This window comes from Anopheles merus, chromosome 2R (assembly GCF_017562075.2).
Source record: "Anopheles merus strain MAF chromosome 2R, AmerM5.1, whole genome shotgun sequence".
In the NCBI taxonomy this organism is placed as follows: Eukaryota; Metazoa; Arthropoda; class Insecta; order Diptera; family Culicidae; genus Anopheles; species Anopheles merus.
Window position 1 is genome coordinate 53812785 of NC_054082.1, and position 19832 is coordinate 53832616.

Consider the following 19832-nt stretch of genomic DNA (forward strand, 5'->3'; position numbering starts at 1 on the left):
AATGATACAAAACACAATACAATGATGTATGGGGCCGCGCGCACAAGCCGCACCGTGAGCCCTACCGGAGCCCTGCTCGACCGGTAGCCTGTTACACACTCCTTCGTTAGGTGCGCTCTGCACACACTTAGCGCGCATCGCTAAGTGCGGCGTATTAGTGTGCGTGAGCGCAGTGTCGATTCCTGGATGTCGACCAGCAGCAGCGCAACTGCTACGGCGAATCCAGGGCTCGGCACGTCTATCCACAACACTGGGTTTGGCTCTTGAACAAGTGCAGCAAAATGACGGTTGACAATGACAATATTGCAACCAGCCCGAAGCTGATTTTTGGTCCAGTCTATTTGTGGTGGGCGGCAGTACCAGGGCCGACTACCGATTTGTATGAGTTTGATGACTGAGGGTAGTGTTTGTTGTGTTAGCGTGGTGAAATCGCCGTTTGCCCTTTGGATAACGGCATCGGCCTTGATGTTTTTCTCCATCATTCGTCCTGCATCTGCTACTATCTTGTCGCTTATGATGTGGTCAAAGGGTTGTAGTTCGCTTTCAAGGGCTCCATGTAGATCAATTGAATATAGTATGAAAAAGGCACTTACCTCTACAAGACCAGACGTGGCTAAATTCCACCAGGATTGTCTCTACACAGAACTACACTAACCATTCTGTTTTGTAAGTCCAGCAATACAGTCCTGTTACGTTTTTGTACAAATAAATACATATAAAACAATAATACATACTAATAAAAATTAAACATTCTACACGAAGAAATAATTCCCGGATATGCGTGAAACAAATCACTAAGTTACAATGATATTGAAATTAATTGTATTACGTTGGTGATAACGTGTGGTTAGAACTTGCAGCGAAAAGGAAACAATTCGGGATAGAAAGTGCTTTAACCCTTGTGGTGAACCACAAAATAAAACAGATTCGCGGTTTCTTACCATTTTTTCCAATTTTTTTTTGTTTCAGACCACGATCTTACACTCAACATTCCACCGCCACTTGAACTGACTGGAATGGTTTACGGATGAACGTACCGAACAGCTGATGAATGCTGGGTGTGCATGAACTCTTGTCGGGTCGCGATAACGGTGCGGTGCGTACACTCTCGCACACTAATACACGCTAACGCGTGGAATGGCAACATTGCCCCTTCGTTCCGTTGCCACCGTGCGTGTGGAGCAAAACAAACTCAAATAAAAACAACCCTCAGCAGGCGGCGAACCATCACTTCATCTTGTTGATTGTCACCGGTTGTACGGCGTTTGTGCCATTTCTTTCTTTTATCTGCAATTATTTGCTGTTTCAAAATTTAACGTGATAAAGCCACGTAAACCAAGCGAGTCGTGGTCGGTGCATTTGGTGTGGTAAAGACGCACGGAAGAGCAGGCTGTTTACTGTTCATCCTCAATTTGCCCTGATAGCGATGAGTTCCAGCAGTGCCGAGGGAAACGGTTCCCCCGATAATAGCAATAGCCGACCGTCGGGGGCTTCAGTTACAATCAAGTCAATAGACAGCAAAGTCGAACAGCGCGGTTCAGTGACGGAAAGCTACGAAATGGTCGATACTGGCAAGAGCGCCCCACCAGTCACCCTAACCGTGGACGGTTTCGGCACGGTGAAGCATCCCAAGACCGGTGCCACTGAAACGGTGAAACGTTTCACCTGGCAGAACACCGATGGCATGTCGGTGCAGGTCATTTCGTACGGGGCCATCATCACCGTGATGAAGGTGCCCGATCGCAACGGTCGGGTTGATGATGTGGTGCTGGGTTTCGACGACATTCCCGGCTATCAGACATCGAACAATCCGTACTTCGGTGCTACCATCGGGCGCATCGCGAACCGAGTTGGTGGTGGCAGATTCACCCTCAACGGGCAGGAGTTTCAGGTGACGAAGAATTTCGACAAGCGACACCAGCTGCACGGCGGAAAGATTGGGTTCGACAAGTACAACTGGGAGGCGTTCGTGGATGGGACGGCTGTAACGCTTACCCACACATCCCCCGACGGTGACGAGGGATATCCCGGTGCGGTGATGGTCAGCGTTCGGTACGAGCTGAAGGCGGACAATCGATTCGAGGCGCTCTTCAAAGCAACTTCGACAAAGCCAACGCCCATCAATCTCACGAACCATTCCTACTTTAACCTGGCCGGTCATGTAAGTGATGATGCTACGTCGTATGAATGAAGTATGAATATCAATTAGGCAGAAAATAATTCATTGCACCTCTCTCCAACAGGCAACCGGGCACGAGGAAATCTATCGCCACGTAGTGAGCATCAATGCAGATAAGATTACCGACACCGATGCCGATTCGATTCCGAGTGGCAAATTCATCTGCGTCGGCGGCACACCATACGATCTGCGCATACCGCGCGAACTCGGCCCTGCAATGGCCAAAACCGCGGGCAAGGGTTTCGACGATAACTTCTGCCTTACGAAGGGCACCGAACAGGGCCGCACGTTTACCGCACGCGTGATCCATCCGCACAGTGGGCGCGTGCTGGAGGTGTACACCGACCAGCCAGGCGTGCAATTTTACACCAGCAACTTTATGCCGGACCCCAACAAGAATGTAAGAGCCGGTGGCGGAACGACGATGTACGGTACTGACTTTCCCCATTTCATTCTTTCGCAGATTAATCCGAAACCGGTCAACGCTCCGGAATACTACGAGGTGACTCGCCTCGAACCGCTCATCCCCGAAGGAGCGGCTGATCCTCCAATTCGCGGTAAAGGTGGCGCAAAGTACTGCAAGCATGGTGCCTTCTGTTTGGAAACGCAGAATTTCCCTGACGCGATCAACCAGCCCAACTTCCCGTCGGCCGTACTAAACCCGGGCGCACAGTACGTGCATGAGGTAGTGTATAAATTTGACGTACTTCGTGACTAATATATCTTGAAAGAAAGCAAAAAAACCCAAGCTATGTCGGATATCTATAGAATAGGTTTCCTAACATGAAGAGGATGGATGGTTTAAATCAATCCAGTATATTGTCATTTCAATAAAAAAATATTTAAAAAAAATAGCTCGTTCGCAACTAGCATGCATCGTCGACATCGATGTCACCTGTCTCCTTCCACTGTTTGGCATCGCTTTTCGATGGTAATCGGAAGCGAAACTCTTCCTTGAAGTAATCGTACACCTCCTCGCCCAAACTGAGCATGTCCACGGCGAGACTCTTCTCGTCTGGCTTCCACTGGCGATCGGCCGACCCCGCAAACAGTTCCATACGAAGCAGCGTTACCATCGACGGGTTGAGGTACCGTTTAATGCTGTTGAAAAGCTGTGCCTTTGTTAGCTGCGGTCCTCGCTCCATCACCACTCGTTCCGGCATTGCAGCTGGTTGAACATCTGGTACCGGACGATTGGCCAGTTCCTGCACAAGCTTCTGGAGTTTCTCTATCTCGCGGACGCTCTGGTCCATCTTTTCCAATAGTGCAGGATCGATGACGGGCACGGTGACCGGTTCTGGCGGCGATTGAACAGTATTCCCAACGGTGGAGTTCGGTGCATCATGCTGCTGATTGTTCGCCGATGACGTTGATGCTGATGATGTTGAGTCAGAAAATTGTACACTGTCCTCCACAAGGATCGGATCAACGTTCAGATTCCCGTCGGATACTACCGATTCATCATTCTCTTCGCTGATAAGCTTTGCATTCACTGTACGCGGCCCTGATGTACTGGGTAGGGAAAACACTTTCTTGTTCAACAGTCTCCCCACACGTGCTGGGCCATTAGGTGTGGACACGGTTTTAATCCGTATGATCTCGCAAGGAGTAATGTTCTGGTGATGCGATGGGTTTTGTATGTTTAGTATTTTTATTTTTTTAACCGGCGTCTCATCCGACGCTCTTCGCACTGGCTGTTGGTGCTCGATGTGACGGATCTTGATGGAAAAAACTGATAAAATAACTATTCAAGAGCAATATAAACAGAGACAACATTACCTTCATTGCTGGATGCGGTGAGTACGTTTGTACTGATTCAACCGTCTTGTCTTGCACCGAACTGCTGCATTCGCCTTCGATGTAGATGGATCCCGTTTCTACGTTCACGATGGTTTCGTCCGGCATCAACATTAACCGGGGTATCGCCATTTTCGTGAGCCGATCGCGCAGATCGTTCATGAACATTTTACGCTCAAAGTGCTCCTGGCAGACCACCTTGTTGGACACCTTGTCCACCGGAAGGTCTACAAATTCGAGCCGGTCCGCGTTTTTCGCCCATTCTATCAATCGTTCTTGATCGCGCACGGGATACCGAAAGTAGTGCAGCTCCTTCCGTGACGCCGTGCCATTTTCACAGTCACGAAACGTACACCGACAACCACCCATGGTCGTAATTAAAAATGCGAATGCGAATGCAAAAGTTTGAAAATCACAAATACAATTATGTAGCCTCACCGAGACCTCGCGTCCCGCTTTTACGTTTGCGTGACCGTATTGTTTGATATTTCTTTCTGTAGGTACGTTTGTTTACACTGACGCTAAAAAAAACCGTTGACAGCAGTTTGACAGCTCAGCTGTACGGTACAGGGTAATTCACAGAAATATTTGAAACAATTTCTCGCCGTGCAGTTCACAATTTAAATCACGAAACTTTTCACGACAAGCCGTTTTCTCATCATGTCCTACCACGTGAATTTTACCGTAACTGAATTTTAAGAAAATATTACAATTATTTGAATGCATTTTTGACGCAATTTTATCAATGCGAATTTTATTACCAAGAAGCTTTGATTATTCATAACTTTACATCAACTGTGTTCCTCGATGTTCGATGCAGTATCGTTTGTATAACGATTGTATAACGAGCAAAGAAGACACACAGACAAATTGTTAGTCAGCAAACTTAAAACCTACAAAATTGCCATCGTTGCCTAAGTTGCTAGTGAACGTATCGACGTTGAGCTAGATAATAAAAATCCGACGAACTAAACACATGACGCCTCAAACGTAGTGAGTTGAGCAGATAGGGCAGTGTAACTTCCTTTGCTATAAAATTCATCATATCTGTATCATATGGCAGCTATCATACTTCCTTCCACAATATCTGCTGTAAATATGGATCAAGACATGATGTCATCCTATTCCACCCGTTCAACGCACCGTTACAAAGGATGATGATTATACATTCCAACCCGCACACACCCATACACAGTCCGACCGTTATAGGCAATACTCCGGCAAATGACGCAACCGAACGATAGCGCTGATAACGGTCAGATTCATAAAATAAATTTGTAGTCGCAGCTCAAGTGACACTGTTGCCCGGCCGTTGCCTCAGTTGCGATTGGGTTCTTTCCGTGTGCTCCGGACGCAGACGCGCTTCTTCGCGGTATGGATTTCTATCACCTTCCCCTGTCGGCCCCGTGCCAATCAATCCGTCTGTTGGCCAAAGCGCTCGGTCTACATTTGAACCTAAAGGAGGTCGACCTGTTGAAAGGCGAACACCTGAAACCGGAGTTCCTGAAGGTACGTACGAGTCGCAAACGCGAGAGAGAGTGAACAATGTCGTAACACGTTCTTGACTGCTGCAAACCGTAGATCAACCCACAACACACCGTCCCGACGCTGGTCGATAACGACTTTGTGCTGTGGGAATCGAGAGCGATCCTGACGTACCTGTGCGAAAAGTACGGCAAAAACGACGGCCTCTATCCGAAGGATCCGAAAAAGCGTGCCGTCGTGAACCAGCGCCTGTACTTCGACATGGGCACGCTGTACCAGCGGTTCTCGCAAGCCTTCTACCCGGTCATGATGGAGGGCAAGGAGCTGAACCCCGAACTGGTGGTGAAGCTAGACGAAGCGCTCGAGTTTTTGGAAAGCTTCCTCGACAAAACACCCTTTGCTGCGGGCGATAAGCTAACGGTTGCCGATTTCAGTCTGCTGGCGAGCATCACTACCATCGACATGACGGCCGGGCACGATCTCAGCAAGTACGCCAACATTCAGCGTTGGTACAGCCAGCTGAAGGAGTCGGTGGCGGGACATCAGGACATTTGCGTCGAAGGTGCCATCCAGTTCCGTGACTCGTTCAACCCGATCAACAAGTAAACCAAAGAAAACAATGCCATCCATCGCAAACGGTACAATAAACAACAACGTGGATGCGAAAAACACACCGTTCCCTTAGTTGGCATGATCCGAAACCTAACCAGCGTGTCTGGTGCGCCTGAATATGATTGAATTGAATGCAATGCAGACACGCACCAGCGACAAAGAGGGGAAATCACACACACACGCGCACACTGCCAGACCCTAGAGTATGTCGGTTGATAAACGCAACCCATACCCGATTACGTACCCGATTAGATAAGATGACCGAAAGAAAAGATGACAAACAAACAGAGCGGCAACGACGACGACGACGACGGGATCCACCCAGTGGTAGCGCGCCTTGCACGGATCCCCGCCGGTGGGAACTTTATCAGTTGTTGCCATATCGTACCTGAAAGCGAAAGCAAATCCTCGACCGCCATGCCTCGACTCGATCTGTACTATAACATCATATCGCCCCCGTGTCGGGTGGTGCTGCTGTTTGCGAAATGGTTGAAGCTGGAGCTGAACCTCATCGAGCTGGACGTGTTGAAGCGCGACCACTACAAGCCCGAATTTCTCAAGGTAGACGACTAGCGGTAGAAGGTAAAAAGCGGATCGACCGTTCCTGTCTCTAATAGCTCTCCAACATCCGGCCGGGTTTTTATTCTGCAGCTCAATCCCCAGCACTACATTCCCACGCTGGTCGACGCCGATGGTGACGTGGTGGTGTGGGAATCGAGCGCCATCCTGATCTATCTGGCCGAACGGTACGGTGCAGCAGACGACGATACGCTCTACCCGAAGGATATTGCACTGCGCGCGAAAGTCAACCAGCGGCTGTTTTACGACATCGGAACGCTGATGCGCAGCGTGACCACCTACTACCACCCCATCCTGATGGGGGGCGAGGGCAAGCTGGAAGACTTTAAGAAGGTGCAGGATGCGGTCGGCGTGCTGGACAGCTTTCTGAGCGCGAGCCGTTGGACGGCGGGCGATCACATAACGGTGGCGGATTTCGCGATCGCTGTGACGGTGGCCGCCCTGGACGGATTGCTCAACTTTGACTTTAGCCTGTATCCCAACGTGCACCGGTGGTACGAGCAGTGCAAGCGCGAGCTCGTCGGCTACACGGACATTACGAAGGAGGCGGCCCAACGGACGCAAGCCTTCCTGGAGCGATTTCGCGCTATGCGGGCCGCCGACCAGCAGCAACTGTGCGAACAGCAACGAACCGTGCGGCAAAAGCAAAAGGAGGACGGGGCCGATCAACAGCATCAGCAGCAGCAGCAGCAGCAGCAGCAACAGTACACCGAACTGCAGACGCAGCCACGACCGGGGCGGACACGCAACACCGCACCGGACTACGCAAGAAAGCCGGATGAGTCGGCAAGAATGGCCACGGAAGATTTGGATTAGCATCTCGGTGGCGCAAACGGTCGCCGAACGAAGTAACGTGACAAACGCTTCTGTGCAGTGTGCGCGGCGAGTCAATAAATGGACCCGAAACGTGCCACGCTTATCGCTTGCCAACGGGCGACCGAGCGATGCACAAGTTTTAAGGAGTAATGTGGTATGTTTTTTGTTGTTTATTGTTTGCTGCTCGTTGCTGTTGTATCCGAGACCATCGTATCTTATCAACGCATGATGCGCGCGTTAACCATGTGCAAGTCACCGTTTTGTTGAACTAAGCGCAACAGCAGTACACCTGCATGCGGCTATTTATGAACCGGTGGGGGAGATATTACCACAGATAGGAGAAAAGGGAAACACACACACATGAGCACGTCTGGTCTGGTTTCTAATGACCCGCAGTCATTCCGCCGAGTCCTCGCCTAGCACTTTATTGTGAAAGCACACTTCATACAACACTGACGTGATCCGACCGTACCGTGTCTCTTCTCCGTACCTTACTTGTTCATCGATTGCAGCAGAGCCCGGAGCTCCTCCTCGATCGTTTTGCGCGTTGGCTCCAGGTCGGGAATGTGCGTGCCCATCTTTGCGAACCATCGTTGCACGTTCGGGTACGCCGTCAGATCGTACTTCATCATGTCGAGCGAGCAGAAGCTTACAAAGATCGAAAAATCGGCAATCGTCAGCTTCTGGCCGGCAACGTACGGGCTGTCCGTGAGATACATCTCCACTATCTCCACGCCGCGCTTCACCTTGGCCAGATGCTCGTCCGAGATTGGGTTGTTGCGCAAGTGCGACAATACCGCCTGCAGTGTGGTGTTCTGGAACATTCCACTATCGAAGAAGAGCCGCTGATGTACGATCGATCGTTCGCAAGCATCCTTCGGATAGAGACTATCGTCCAGTGCGTACTTCTCCGCCAGATAGATCAGGATGGCGTACGACTCCCACAGAATATGGCCATTGTCCACCAGCGTGGGGATGGTGTGTTGTGGATTCACCTACAATGAAAAGGTTTTCTTTTCTCGTATAATCACACCCTCACACTCACATTCGGCCGTTGCCGGTTGGCCACCTTTCGGTACATACTTTCTTGAGCACTTCAAAGTCCGCCGGATCGTAGATGCTCGTCACTATGTGGTTAAACTCCAGACCCAAATGGCGGGCCAGAAATACAACCGGCTGACATGGTGGTGAGCGAATGTGGTAATACAGATCCATCGTGTGTGTATTCGATTCCTGCTAGCGAACGGTACTGGCCAATGTGGCTATATATTCGGAAACGCACACCCGAATGGAAAAATGCTTATCACACAGACATGGCCTCTAATCAGCAATTTGCAGGGGTTGCCAGCGCTGCAAGGAGTTGATGTTTGTGTGTCTAAATGTGAAACAATAACTAACTGAAAGATAACTTGTTACTGCAAAATGGATGGTTTTAATTGACAACAAATTACACTTTTTACCATAATCGAATTTCCGGAACAAGCGCCATCCACCACCCCTGCTTTTGTAGAGAGTTTTATTAGATAATAAGCATCCATCCCTACCCCCGGCGTGATAAGGCGTGATGTGTAGGAGTGACGCTACGCATTATTCCATCAAGCAGATGCAAATTCAAGCTCGTTTAGTATATCGCTACCTTTGTCACAGACTACAGCTGCAGTTCCTCACACTCAAATCTTTCGGTTGACTACGTACGCCCTGGTGGCGTCCTCTACCTCCCTTTGAAACTCAACACAACCCGGAATTTCTGCCACCACTCTCCCGAGCCAATCTCTGATCCGTGGATAAGGTGCAAGCTCGTAGCCCAACCAAAGGGTGAGCGCATTGACTGTAACTAGCAAACAAATGTCCGCCACCGTCAGCTGATCTGCGGCCATGTACGATCGTTCGGTAAGGAAGCGTTCCAGCACGTCGGCTGCCTTCTGCAACCTTTGCATCTGCTTCTCGCTGGGCTGACTGTTCCGCATTTTAACGTGCACGTTTTCGTAGATCTGTTTGAACAGTGTGCCAACGTCGAAGAAGAGACGCTGATTCACAACGCACCGCACTAGCGCATCCTTTGGATAGAGCGCATCGCTCTTGGCGTACGTTTCCACCAAATAGAGGACGATCGCGCATGGTTCGAATACAACAGTGCCGTTGTCTACCAGCATCGGCAGGATGTGATGTGGATTGAGCTACAAATGGATGACATGTTAGCAGTAGACCGAATAATTCTGGGTTCATTCTACAATAATACCTTGGACAGGGTATCCATTTCAACGGGATCGTATATGTTCATTTTCCTGAGGTTTAGCTTTATGCCTAGCTTCTTCGCAACCAGTATGACGCTCTGACTGGGTGGTGAAACGAAGTTGCAAAAGTAATCCATTCCAAATGAAACGGCGAAAGTACACGCGCTTGCAAGCTACTGTGCAGTTAGGTGAAGTGTATTTAGAGATTTTATAATACTCTCTTACACAGCACGCTATATCAAAGGGGGCTTTAGTTTTCCGGGTGGACTACGGGACGGTGAAGGTGGTGTGGACAATTGGTCCGATAAGGTGTGTAAATAACATCCGTCATGGTGTACCAAACCTAGCGATTGCAAATGTAATCAACGCGTGTGAATTCATTCGATGGGCCTTTGTTTACTTACTTAACCCTACTCAACACTCTTCCATTGTACGATCGTTGCATAATAGTGCATTTTAAGTATAGAATATATTTAAAAATTAATATCGCTACTAGTAAAAAGTATTCGAATTAATTTAATTGAATTTAATTTAATTTAATTCATTTTAATTTACTTTAATTCATTGTATTTATTACTTTATTTTTTAATGTCCGAAAATGGCCCTCGTACGCCCAAGGCAAAAATAAAAATTCGTCCTAGCTATCCTAGATGGTGCAAAAAAATACACACTGCATGATTTTTCTCCTTTACATTAAGCGACTCCAAACCAAGCAAGTAAGGAGGTTGGACCCCGTTAGATCAAGGATGGAGTCGTAAAGCGAGCCTAGTAAACTTGCACTGAATGCTTTCCAGGCGATTGATTGAGCGGGCTGCTAATAGGCGCCAGACTAGTGATGTGCTCTCTGGAGCGCACCCACGACTCCGATCCGACTCCGACTATTGTTAGTCCGATTCCGACTCCGGAAAAATGGAACCACTAGATCCGCCCGGAATCGGAGTCACACGGAGTCGTCCGGAGTCGTTCGGAGTCGTTCGGAGATGTTAAAGATGGCAACTGCTAAACTATCTCATGCTATAATTAAGCCTATGATGAACTGACGTCTAGGCAATTAGCTCAAAAGCAAACAGATCATTTTTAAAAGTCTTATAAGCCATTAAAATCAAAATGCACCTCCTCCTCCTCCTGAAGCAAATATACTTTGTGCAACCAATGTTCGATATTCTTCTTTCTTTCTTTTTTTTTTTGGCTCAACAACCGTTGTCGGTCAAGGCCTGCCTGTACCACACTACTTGTGGATTTGGCTTTCAGTGACTTATTGATCCCCCATAGCAGGATAGTCAGTCCTACGTATGGCGGCACGGTCCATTTGGGGTATGAACCCATAACGGGCATGTTGTTAAGTGATACGAGTTGACGACTGTACTACGAGACCGGCGTTCGATATTCTAGAGACTGATTTAATAGCAACACCGTTTGTGATAAAGAGCAGGGCGTGACGGCATGTGTTTCAGATGTAAGCAATGTGTATTTTTTTTAAACAATGTATGCATACGAGCACAGATAGTTACGTAGGGACACCATATAAAAGAATCATGCTCGAGCTGTAGATCGACCAAACCATAAATAAAGGAATTTTAAAAACAAACAAAAATAGAGAAAACATCACATTTTACGGATTTTTTTTTTTACAAAGATTGTCAGCCAACTTCTACGACACCACAAACATTAAAGCTATCTTTGAGATCCCGTAGGACGATGCCGATGCAGCAGATGGTATTGTTTGTCAGTCATTTACTATTGAAATGAATAATCGACATCCAAGTGTCCTGCTTTTTAATTCCATTCATTACCGCTCACGGATAATAAAGAGATGCTGTTTCTCTCTCTCTCTCTCTTGTTGGCTGCTCACGATAGAGCACATCAATGTGACATGGCCCGGTCAACAATAATTCTCCAGGATGCTCGGTCCCTGGCTGCAGCCTCCCATCCATGTAGACAACCGATCTCCGTCAGGTCTCGCTTCACCTGGTCCAGCCATCGAGTTCGCTGTGCTCCCCTGCGCTTTGTGCCGAACTGGGGATCGCTGTCCAACACCTACTTGCTGGGGCATGAGTCCGGCCTCCTCATGACATGCTCTAGCCATCGTATCCTGCCAGCCTTGCAAAGATATGCAGTTAACAGTTGCAGAAAAATTAACGACTTGGTTGAGAGTATCAGACTGCTCGTACTAAACTGTATGACAATAAGCTTAGACAGCCAAATGCAACCAACCAAATGTGACATAGTAATAATCAGAAGCTAAACATTAGATTAGATTACATATATTTAGGTTGAACGAAAATGTGGACTCATGGGTGACACGAAAGTGCACTTAATACTTTAATTCATTTATCACCTTTCATCCCTGACACAATAGTCTACCACTTGAGTGTTGCTAATGCAGTTACACTTTCAATCCCTTGCACTGTTCCCTCCCAACTATTCTCGGCTTCCCATTCCTTTCCATCACTTTTTGCTAGCGACGTACGCTTTGGTAGCTTCCTCCACGTCTTTCCGGAACTCGGCGTAGTCCGGAATTTCCCCGGTCACACGCGCCACCCATCCCTTAATGTGCGGGAACGGTTCGAGATCGTACTTCAGCCAGTTCAGTGCGGTCACACTGCCGAGCAGACAGATGTCTGCCACCGTCAGGTGATCGGCGGCCGCGTACGATCGTTCGGTAAGGAAGTGCTCCAGCAGATCCATCGCTTTCTTCAGCTTCTCCATCTGCTCGTCGGTCGGTTGCTCCTTCTTCACAACCAGATGGATAATGTCGATGATTTGCTTGTACAGCGTGCCAATGTCGAAGAAGAGCCGCTGGTTCACGACGGACCGCACCTTCGGGTCCTTCGGGTAGAGCGTGTCATCCTTGCCGTACACCTCCACCAGATACGTCACGATCGCGTACGATTCCCACACGACGTGCCCATTGTCCACCAGCGTGGGGATGGTATGTTGCGGATTAAGCTACAAACAGGAGCCGATTAGCACGAAAATGACCCTCTTCAGTCATCCAGCTACCAGCTTACCTTAGTCAATGCATCACGTTCAACCGGATCGTGCACGTTCGTTTTCTTCAGGTTCAGCGTAATGCCCAGCTTCTTGGCAACCAGGATTGCGCTCTGGCAGGGCGGTGAAATGAGGCTGTAATAGTAATCCATCACTGACTACGTGGTTGAACTTTGTGTGACGCGCTGGTTGACCGTTGTTAGGCAGCAGTAGCTTGCACTGAACTGTACCCAGGGCTGGCGTTTACCGGTGGTTTTATAATATGTATTGCGAGACGCCCGACACTAATACCGTCGCTGTTGAAGAGGGTTTCCATTGTACGAACGATGCTAGATGATGTCAGAATACACACCAACACTAATCTGGTGTGATGTTTTGAGCCCAGGCAAAACGCTCCAGCATGACTGGTCAAATTTTCTGTAAAAATAAGTGTGCGTGTGTGATTGTGGATAGCGATATGAATCGTTTCACATACACACGCCCTTGTGCCGTAGGGGTGTAACAGCAATTATGTTGTTTTTTTTCGTTAGATATGGTTGGTTCCCCACCTCCCTCTGTCATTCTACATCGTACATTCAGCAGCGTCATAATGATTCTGGCCGAATGTTTACTCGCACGATCGATCGTTCGATGGGAGAGCGAGGTGCGAGGTGCGGTATGTGCCAGGTTACAGGCCGGTGTGCGGGATGCATGAATAATTTCACTCTCGACTAACGTACCACATCAAGTTGTAATCATTCCATTAATCGATATGATATCAGACGATTTGGATGGTGCTTTCTGTGACACATTTGATACCGAAATATGTATGAAACTTCCTTCAGCATTTTATTCCATAATTGCACCAAAAAGAAACGAATCATTAAAAGGATATTTTTTCCATTTATGTTTGTTTCACACATTGACATATGAACGAACCATAATGATAAATACAGAGAGTATGAGAGAAAGCGAAGGTAAAGAAAACTAATACTGAATCAGTATAATTGTAATTGACACTAGCCATTACTGCCAATAATTATTCACTCGTACAACACAAAACATTTAACTACAGCAATGTAAAAACAATTACATGGTGTCAATTTACCTTTAATACTATTTTTGTCTACGTCTGCATTGTATTACAAGATATTCAAAGAAACAACTGTTGTTGATTAAAAATCATTCCATAATTAGTTGCCTATTTTTTGTTTGCCATTTTATATCTATTGCTTCCTCTTCTTTGGCACAAACAACCGTTGTCGGTCAAGGCCTGGGCACGTATCACTTTCGGTGACTTACTGATTACACATAGCAGGATAGTCAAGCCCTGCCCTACAACGCGTGTGGGGGCACGGTCCATTTGAGGCTTGAATCCATGACGAGCATGTTGTTAAGTCGTACGAGTTGACGACTGAACCACGAGACCAGTCATCGGGTTTTAAAATAAACTCAACTACATGCACTTCAACGCTTTTCTTTTGAAAATTCAAATGCTAAAATTAAGATTTTTTGCAATTAGAAATGAAAATGAATGAAAACATTTTCTATGAAAAAAAAAACATTATAAAAAAAAACAAAACTAAATACTTTCATTTATTAATTTTAGAAAAAGTAACACTTATTATTTACGATAAATTTTCGATCTTTATAGGCTAGTAGTCAGATGGCCTAAGGATGCGAAATGTGTTAACTTTTAATGCCATAATTCCTATTATAAAAAAAATGAAGCGATTGAAAATAACCATTTATTTATTAAATAAATACCTTGAACACAGCAAAATATCCATTAGTTCGGTATTGATACACGGTACAGCATAGATCGTTTATAACACGTGTGGGCTAGTCTTGTGGTACCGCTGTTAAATCAATCGACCTAACAGCTAGTGATGGGAAAAATTTCCATTTAAATTTACGGAACGGAACTAGTTTCTGGGAGCCGATGGGGCTGTCAAATAAGATGAGTTGTCAAATTAGACAGCTTGAAAGTAAAGGAAACGTATATACGGACTAGAAAGAGATATAACATTTAGTATGCAATCTTGATTGTTGCATACACTTTGGTAGTTACATGCACAAATAAGAGGCCTCAGAGACTTCAGCAGTTTCCCGAATTAGAGGGGCAAAAATGTGCCGAAAATAAAGATGTTGTCCAAAATGTTCAAATAAGCGGAGAGTTTCAAATTGGAGAGCTTTCAGATTAGAGAGTGTTTGCTGCGTTGTGAAAACTATTATTGAAACATTAACACTTGCTTTGCTATTTTGAGCGTTACTTTTGTACTGAAATGATGAGCAGTAAAAAAAGTGAGTTCGTTTTAACCATCTCATGAACAATAAACTATAGATGCCAAATAGCTACTTGGTTATTTCCTTTGAAGGAACGGAACGAACCTAGCAGGTTTGGGATTGAAATTTCCATCACTATTACAGGTTCCAATATTTTAAGGGCTTTGACTATCTTCAGTCACTGATAAGCCACAGTGCAATCGCTTGATGGCTTGGGCGTAGCGTAGGTATTGTTTGACTACAATTGTTGTATCAAAATCAAAGTTAAAACAAGAAGACCATCCTGGCAATGCAGTGGTGAATGCGGGGAGCATATTATGAAGATGATAGACGCATGCCTCTCATTCGATATGGATTTGTTAGCTTAATCAGGTGAAGCAGCAGGATGTGTCACATTCCGAGTACCCGGACAAAGTTTTAGTATGCTGACCATCACGGCACGAAGTGGCCAGGTCAATAATAAGGACCATACTCTGTTTATAACAGTAGTTCTCGTCGATAACAAGTGATTGAAGATCAGTTACATGGCACAAAATGTTGCTAAACATACAACTAATTGTTTTCTCAACAAATATCTTAATAAAATTAAGATCGACCTCAATATGTTTGTTCCCCTTCTCATGAGTATATTAAGCTCTGTGTTCAACAAATTCGAGACAAATGCACCGCGCCAAACGCCATCGTATTTTCCTTCCTACAGCGTTTTAATGTACTCCATGCTCTTCTCGTACAGCTCCTTGTGGAACTCGCCGTAGTCCGGAAGCTCACCGGTAACACGAGCGACCCAGGCCGTAATGCCCGGGAAGGCGGCCAGATCGTACTTGATGCCGGTTAGCAGCGTCACACTGCTCAGCAGACAGATATCGGCGATCGTTAGATGATCGCTGGCGACGAACGCTCGCTCCTTCACGAACGACTCCAACAATCCAAGCGCTTTCTTCAGCCGCTGCTGCATTTCTTCCGTTGGTTCGAGCTTTTTCTTCAAAATACACTCCACGTACTCGATGGCACTCTTGAACATTAGGCCATTGTCGAAGAACAGCCGTTGGTTCACGACGGACCGTACCTTCGGATCACGCGGATAGAGCGAATCGTCGCCATTGCCGTACTTCTCCACCAGATAGATGGCGATCGCGTACGACTCCCAAATGACGTGTCCATCCTCAATGAACGTCGGTATGGTGTGTTGGGGATTGAACTAAAGAGAGTAACACAGAGCGGCCAATGATTAATGAAGCTTAATGAAGCGCACATTCGTTCGGCGTTCCCCGTTTCCGTTGCCCCACTAACCTTCCGCAACTGTTCGCGCACTTCCGGGAGATGAGGATTCACTTCCTTCAGGTCGAACGTGATGCCCAGCTTTTTGCCCACGAGCAGCACGCTCTGGCACGGCGGGGACACAATGTTGTAGTACAGCTCCATTCAGGGGTTTTGGGAGGGTACGCACCTACGTATCGCTAAAGCACGACTGATATGGATCCACCCATCGGTAGCGTAGTTTTATACATTCGAAATTCGAACCTGTCCCCAAACAACACGAACCACACACACACACACACAACGAAACAAAACGAAATACACACCTCGTTTGGGGATTAGAGGAGAAGAATCGCGGTGTACATGATGAAATGTTTTCGGCCCGTTGCGGTACTTCTCTGACTCGGGCTTCAAGTGGTTTCAAATCAAACATATTCAAGAATCGTCCAACACCGGTCGACATGAACCGGTGGAATGGTTGAGCTTCTTCTTTTTTCGTTCGTATAAAAATGACCGTTTAATTGTGTGGTTGCGATGCCAAGACAGACAATCTAAACATTTATTTTAGCGTTTTATGCGTAGTCAACTGATGCAAAAATGAATGAAAATGTTGCAACACAAAATTAAATAGTAAAATATCGCTAATTGTTAGTCTATGTTTGGTCTGTTTGCGGAAAAAGCTTCTTCGTTTGGTTTCGTTCATTACATCACTCCCTTTTTACGTTATCGTATCGTTTTTTTATCATTATTTTTGTTTTTTCCTACGTTAGTCATTGATTGGCGTTATCTTTTAGGTTGACGATGAGAAGAAGAGTTCCGTAACGATGAGGAGCATGTTGTGCTATCAGCACCTCATTAACTCCATTACCTGTGTGGGTTTTGTTTTAATATTTTTGTTTTAAAATTTAAGTTTTTTTCATATTTAGACTTTTCTTTTAATTAAGGATAAGAAAAATTAGTATATATTTTTTATCATTAATCCGGTGGATGAATCATATGTTTTGTTGTTATGTTTTTAAAAAAAATATGAAAAAATATTCTTTGCCTTTTCGAATAAATTCCCGAACTTTTCTGTTGATACCGCCTATCAGCCGGCGTACACCGGCTGCTTCATTCACTGAACTGGTTGGTAAATTCCATCAATTCTACATTTGTATGATGCCCTTCGTTACTGCTCCCTTTTTCTCTAATTATTGTTTCATTATTGCCCAATATCGCTCTATTTGGCGAAACTGGGGGCAATTTGGTGGATTCGGTGGTTTTCTGATACAAATTTGACACCATTATCGTTGTTCCATTGTAGCACATCCTTGCTATAATGACGGCCTGACTGAACCATCATGAGTCATAATAAATGGAAAAATTATGGAGTTTCTTAAGGCACTCTTGCTTATACAAATCCAAATGCATGTCCTTATTCGTCACAAGCAATTCGGCGAAAACAAATTTAAATCTCTTGGGAATTGGTTTGAAAGCGGCTTTCACGTAAGTTTCATCATCCATCAAAATGCAACCATGCGGTTTGGTCAGCATCTGATCGTACAGCTTCCTAGCCATTGTACAGCGAGTTTCTGGCCATTGTTTGTAGTTTTATGTTTCGATTTGGATGTTTACTGGCTTGAAAACACTTAAAACCTTCTCGGTGGTTTAATGTGGATTAGCAACCCCCACGCTTCGCTCCTCTCATGAGAATTGAACAGTTCATGATGTTACGCTCGCATAAACATTTCCATCCGTATGCGCCGCTCCAGCATCCTCTCTCGTTCACAGCGACGTCCTTCCCTCGATTAACCCGAGCGGGCGGGCCAGATTGTCCTCTGCACTATTCCCGGCCGGATCGTGCGTGTTTGTATCGAACTCATGCAACTCGGCAACGGTCAGAAAGTGGCGCATATCGTTCAGCTTCGGAGCGATGTTGTGCCCGGCGGCTTCAATCGTTTTGTTCATCTGTTTGATTGCTTCTACATTCGGTGCGATCGTTAGATAGAAATTGCTCTGTTGGGAAGAGTTCCATTATGTTGGTTAGTTGCTAGAATTGTCATGTAATTATCGTGTCTTGGCTGCACCGGCAGCATGGTTTTACCTTCGCTCACGACCAGCACCGGTACGTCGGCGTTATAATCGATCTGGATGATGTAGTCCTACTTTACCCATTGGGATCTGATAAAGTACGTTAGAAACATAAAAAGGATTCTTACCTAGGCGCAAATGGTATCGTGTTCATGTTTTCGTGCGTCATCGGCAGAAAGTGGCTGGCGGGAAGTAGCACCTCGAGCACCCCGTACAGGGATCGTGTGTATCCGGGCAACACTTCTACCTAAATATTGCTCAGATCAGATTCAGACAAAACTGCTCTTTACATTCAGATGGCAGATCAGATAGTCGGAAGCAACACCGTCCCCAAACAGACACTGGGTGAGCAGGTTGCACAGATCCTTGTATGTCGTTGGGGAAGACGCTTCCTGGGAAGCATGGTCGTTTCCCTGGAGTAGCATTGGATTCGTGTGGGGCAGCTTACACACACTCATGGCGTGCAGGCGCGGTATCAATGACCGTAGAGGATGTGTTGTCTCATGTTCGGTAAAATTGCACTCGACCTCCTTCATCCCCGTGTTGTCTCCGGTGCCGTCATGTGCCGGATTGACCCTAAAGAAACCGGCTACTTCGATGGCGGTGTTGATCGGTGAGTCGTCGTAGTTGCTGTTCAGCTTCACCAAACATGCCTTCGCGGGGCGGTTATTCACATCAAGGCGATCTCAGCCAATCTCCAGTGGACCGTTTCGGTAACACCGTTAAACACCAACATATTACGATACTTGCCATTCTGCTGGCGTACGACCGGAATCAAAGTTCAACCCGTGAGGTCAGACTATAATTCTATAACAACAAACACAACTAAAAATATATCGTTTGATCCGTTTGATTTATCTACAAGGGTCAAACACTACAGAGCCACAGATTAAATGTATTATTATCAATCTACTAGTGATTCAAAATTACTGCGTTTCTGTTGTTTCAATTGAACTTCGGGCGGACAGAGGGTGGCACTAAAGTCACGAGAGACAAAGGAACAAACCAGGATGATAAAAGTCGTATCTTAATCCAATGCATAACATATTCCAAACCATTATAGAAGACATTAGATTCCAAGACATGTGAAAGACCCCATTCCTTCGATTAATCAGCGTGTTGGCCATCTTTCTGACACCAATTGACTATAACTGAGCTGGGCATAACGGGGTGGATCACATTGTATTGGTGTCATGTTGCAATGCATTGTATCTGATCCTTTTATGACTTGAAAGCGTGGATTGTTAGGAAAATGTTTCATTTTAATAATACCGAAATTGGCGAATGTTAAAATGTTTGATAAGTAGCAAAGAGAAATAACGGAGATCGTTTCAAATAAGACTATATTAACAGATTCAAACAATTTTTAGGATCGTTAAGTAACTATTGAAAGTGTTAAGGCCAATTTGAAGACATAAGTACTCGTAGGTATCAGTGCACAAAAAAAACCATCATTACCATCAAGTATCTCAATTACAGCGCAAGAATTTGGAGTGTATGTTCTCCCAAAAAGTAAAAACCAAAATTTCGGAAATGCTTCAAACGCA

General features: G+C 46.0%; 8 protein-coding genes across 8 annotated transcripts; 3 read left to right on the forward strand and 5 right to left on the reverse strand.

The window, feature by feature from the left end:
• The first annotated feature begins 1124 nt into the window (after positions 1-1124).
• LOC121603761 (galactose mutarotase) lies at positions 1125-2994 on the forward strand. The gene is made up of 3 exons (XM_041932965.1): positions 1125-2161; positions 2244-2579; positions 2643-2994. The coding sequence occupies exons 1-3, from the start codon at positions 1427-1429 to the stop codon at positions 2895-2897; spliced, it is 1326 nt and encodes a 441-aa protein (XP_041788899.1). The 5' UTR covers positions 1125-1426; the 3' UTR covers positions 2898-2994.
• LOC121603762 lies at positions 2973-4489 on the reverse strand. Its single transcript, XM_041932967.1, has 2 exons — positions 3959-4489; positions 2973-3897 (listed from the first exon to the last, which is right to left on the reverse strand). Exons 1-2 carry the CDS (start codon positions 4343-4345, stop codon positions 3046-3048), a joined length of 1239 nt encoding a protein of 412 aa, XP_041788901.1. The 5' UTR covers positions 4346-4489; the 3' UTR covers positions 2973-3045.
• Positions 4490-5254: 765 nt separating this feature from the next.
• Positions 5255-6132, forward strand: LOC121588941 (glutathione S-transferase 1-1-like). Its single transcript, XM_041907409.1, has 2 exons — positions 5255-5485; positions 5558-6132. Exons 1-2 carry the CDS (start codon positions 5351-5353, stop codon positions 6065-6067), a joined length of 645 nt encoding a protein of 214 aa, XP_041763343.1. The 5' UTR covers positions 5255-5350; the 3' UTR covers positions 6068-6132.
• Positions 6133-6137: 5 nt separating this feature from the next.
• Positions 6138-7720, forward strand: LOC121588940 (glutathione S-transferase 1-like). The gene is made up of 2 exons (XM_041907408.1): positions 6138-6634; positions 6725-7720. Exons 1-2 carry the CDS (start codon positions 6347-6349, stop codon positions 7466-7468), a joined length of 1032 nt encoding a protein of 343 aa, XP_041763342.1. The 5' UTR covers positions 6138-6346; the 3' UTR covers positions 7469-7720.
• Positions 7721-7842: 122 nt separating this feature from the next.
• LOC121588943 (glutathione S-transferase D4-like) lies at positions 7843-8740 on the reverse strand. Its single transcript, XM_041907412.1, has 2 exons — positions 8552-8740; positions 7843-8463 (listed from the first exon to the last, which is right to left on the reverse strand). The coding sequence occupies exons 1-2, from the start codon at positions 8681-8683 to the stop codon at positions 7960-7962; spliced, it is 636 nt and encodes a 211-aa protein (XP_041763346.1). The 5' UTR covers positions 8684-8740; the 3' UTR covers positions 7843-7959.
• Positions 8741-9138: 398 nt separating this feature from the next.
• Positions 9139-9839, reverse strand: LOC121588942 (glutathione S-transferase 1-1-like). Its single transcript, XM_041907410.1, has 2 exons — positions 9708-9839; positions 9139-9645 (listed from the first exon to the last, which is right to left on the reverse strand). The coding sequence occupies exons 1-2, from the start codon at positions 9837-9839 to the stop codon at positions 9139-9141; spliced, it is 639 nt and encodes a 212-aa protein (XP_041763344.1).
• Positions 9840-11950: 2111 nt separating this feature from the next.
• LOC121589560 (glutathione S-transferase D5-like) lies at positions 11951-12936 on the reverse strand. Its single transcript, XM_041908556.1, has 2 exons — positions 12714-12936; positions 11951-12651 (listed from the first exon to the last, which is right to left on the reverse strand). Exons 1-2 carry the CDS (start codon positions 12843-12845, stop codon positions 12151-12153), a joined length of 633 nt encoding a protein of 210 aa, XP_041764490.1. The 5' UTR covers positions 12846-12936; the 3' UTR covers positions 11951-12150.
• Positions 12937-15567: 2631 nt separating this feature from the next.
• On the reverse strand, positions 15568-16439 carry LOC121589559 (glutathione S-transferase D5-like). The gene is made up of 2 exons (XM_041908555.1): positions 16249-16439; positions 15568-16156 (listed from the first exon to the last, which is right to left on the reverse strand). Exons 1-2 carry the CDS (start codon positions 16378-16380, stop codon positions 15653-15655), a joined length of 636 nt encoding a protein of 211 aa, XP_041764489.1. The 5' UTR covers positions 16381-16439; the 3' UTR covers positions 15568-15652.
• Between the last annotated feature and the right edge of the window lie 3393 nt (positions 16440-19832).

What these genes read in the sequence shown, in the direction of transcription:
- LOC121603761 (XM_041932965.1), top strand. Translation starts at nt 1,427, where the DNA reads ATGAGTTCCAGCAGTGCCGAGGGAAACGGTTCCCCCGATAATAGCAAT. An exon ending in ACTTTAACCTGGCCGGTCAT is followed by an intron (nt 2,162 to 2,243) that starts GTAAGTGATGAT and finishes TCTCTCCAACAG; the next exon opens with GCAACCGGGCACGAGGAAAT. An exon ending in TGCCGGACCCCAACAAGAAT is followed by an intron (nt 2,580 to 2,642) that starts GTAAGAGCCGGT and finishes ATTCTTTCGCAG; the next exon opens with ATTAATCCGAAACCGGTCAA.
- LOC121603762 (XM_041932967.1), bottom strand. Translation starts at nt 4,345, where the DNA reads ATGGGTGGTTGTCGGTGTACGTTTCGTGACTGTGAAAATGGCACGGCG. An exon ending in CACCGCATCCAGCAATGAAG is followed by an intron (nt 3,898 to 3,958) that starts GTAATGTTGTCT and finishes TTTTCCATCAAG; the next exon opens with ATCCGTCACATCGAGCACCA.
- LOC121588941 (XM_041907409.1), top strand. Translation starts at nt 5,351, where the DNA reads ATGGATTTCTATCACCTTCCCCTGTCGGCCCCGTGCCAATCAATCCGT. An exon ending in TGAAACCGGAGTTCCTGAAG is followed by an intron (nt 5,486 to 5,557) that starts GTACGTACGAGT and finishes TGCAAACCGTAG; the next exon opens with ATCAACCCACAACACACCGT.
- LOC121588940 (XM_041907408.1), top strand. Translation starts at nt 6,347, where the DNA reads ATGACAAACAAACAGAGCGGCAACGACGACGACGACGACGGGATCCAC. An exon ending in ACAAGCCCGAATTTCTCAAG is followed by an intron (nt 6,635 to 6,724) that starts GTAGACGACTAG and finishes TTTATTCTGCAG; the next exon opens with CTCAATCCCCAGCACTACAT.
- LOC121588943 (XM_041907412.1), bottom strand. Translation starts at nt 8,683, where the DNA reads ATGGATCTGTATTACCACATTCGCTCACCACCATGTCAGCCGGTTGTA. An exon ending in ACTTTGAAGTGCTCAAGAAA is followed by an intron (nt 8,464 to 8,551) that starts GTATGTACCGAA and finishes TTTTCATTGTAG; the next exon opens with GTGAATCCACAACACACCAT.
- LOC121588942 (XM_041907410.1), bottom strand. Translation starts at nt 9,839, where the DNA reads ATGGATTACTTTTGCAACTTCGTTTCACCACCCAGTCAGAGCGTCATA. An exon ending in AAATGGATACCCTGTCCAAG is followed by an intron (nt 9,646 to 9,707) that starts GTATTATTGTAG and finishes ATCCATTTGTAG; the next exon opens with CTCAATCCACATCACATCCT.
- LOC121589560 (XM_041908556.1), bottom strand. Translation starts at nt 12,845, where the DNA reads ATGGATTACTATTACAGCCTCATTTCACCGCCCTGCCAGAGCGCAATC. An exon ending in AACGTGATGCATTGACTAAG is followed by an intron (nt 12,652 to 12,713) that starts GTAAGCTGGTAG and finishes TCCTGTTTGTAG; the next exon opens with CTTAATCCGCAACATACCAT.
- LOC121589559 (XM_041908555.1), bottom strand. Translation starts at nt 16,380, where the DNA reads ATGGAGCTGTACTACAACATTGTGTCCCCGCCGTGCCAGAGCGTGCTG. An exon ending in TGCGCGAACAGTTGCGGAAG is followed by an intron (nt 16,157 to 16,248) that starts GTTAGTGGGGCA and finishes TACTCTCTTTAG; the next exon opens with TTCAATCCCCAACACACCAT.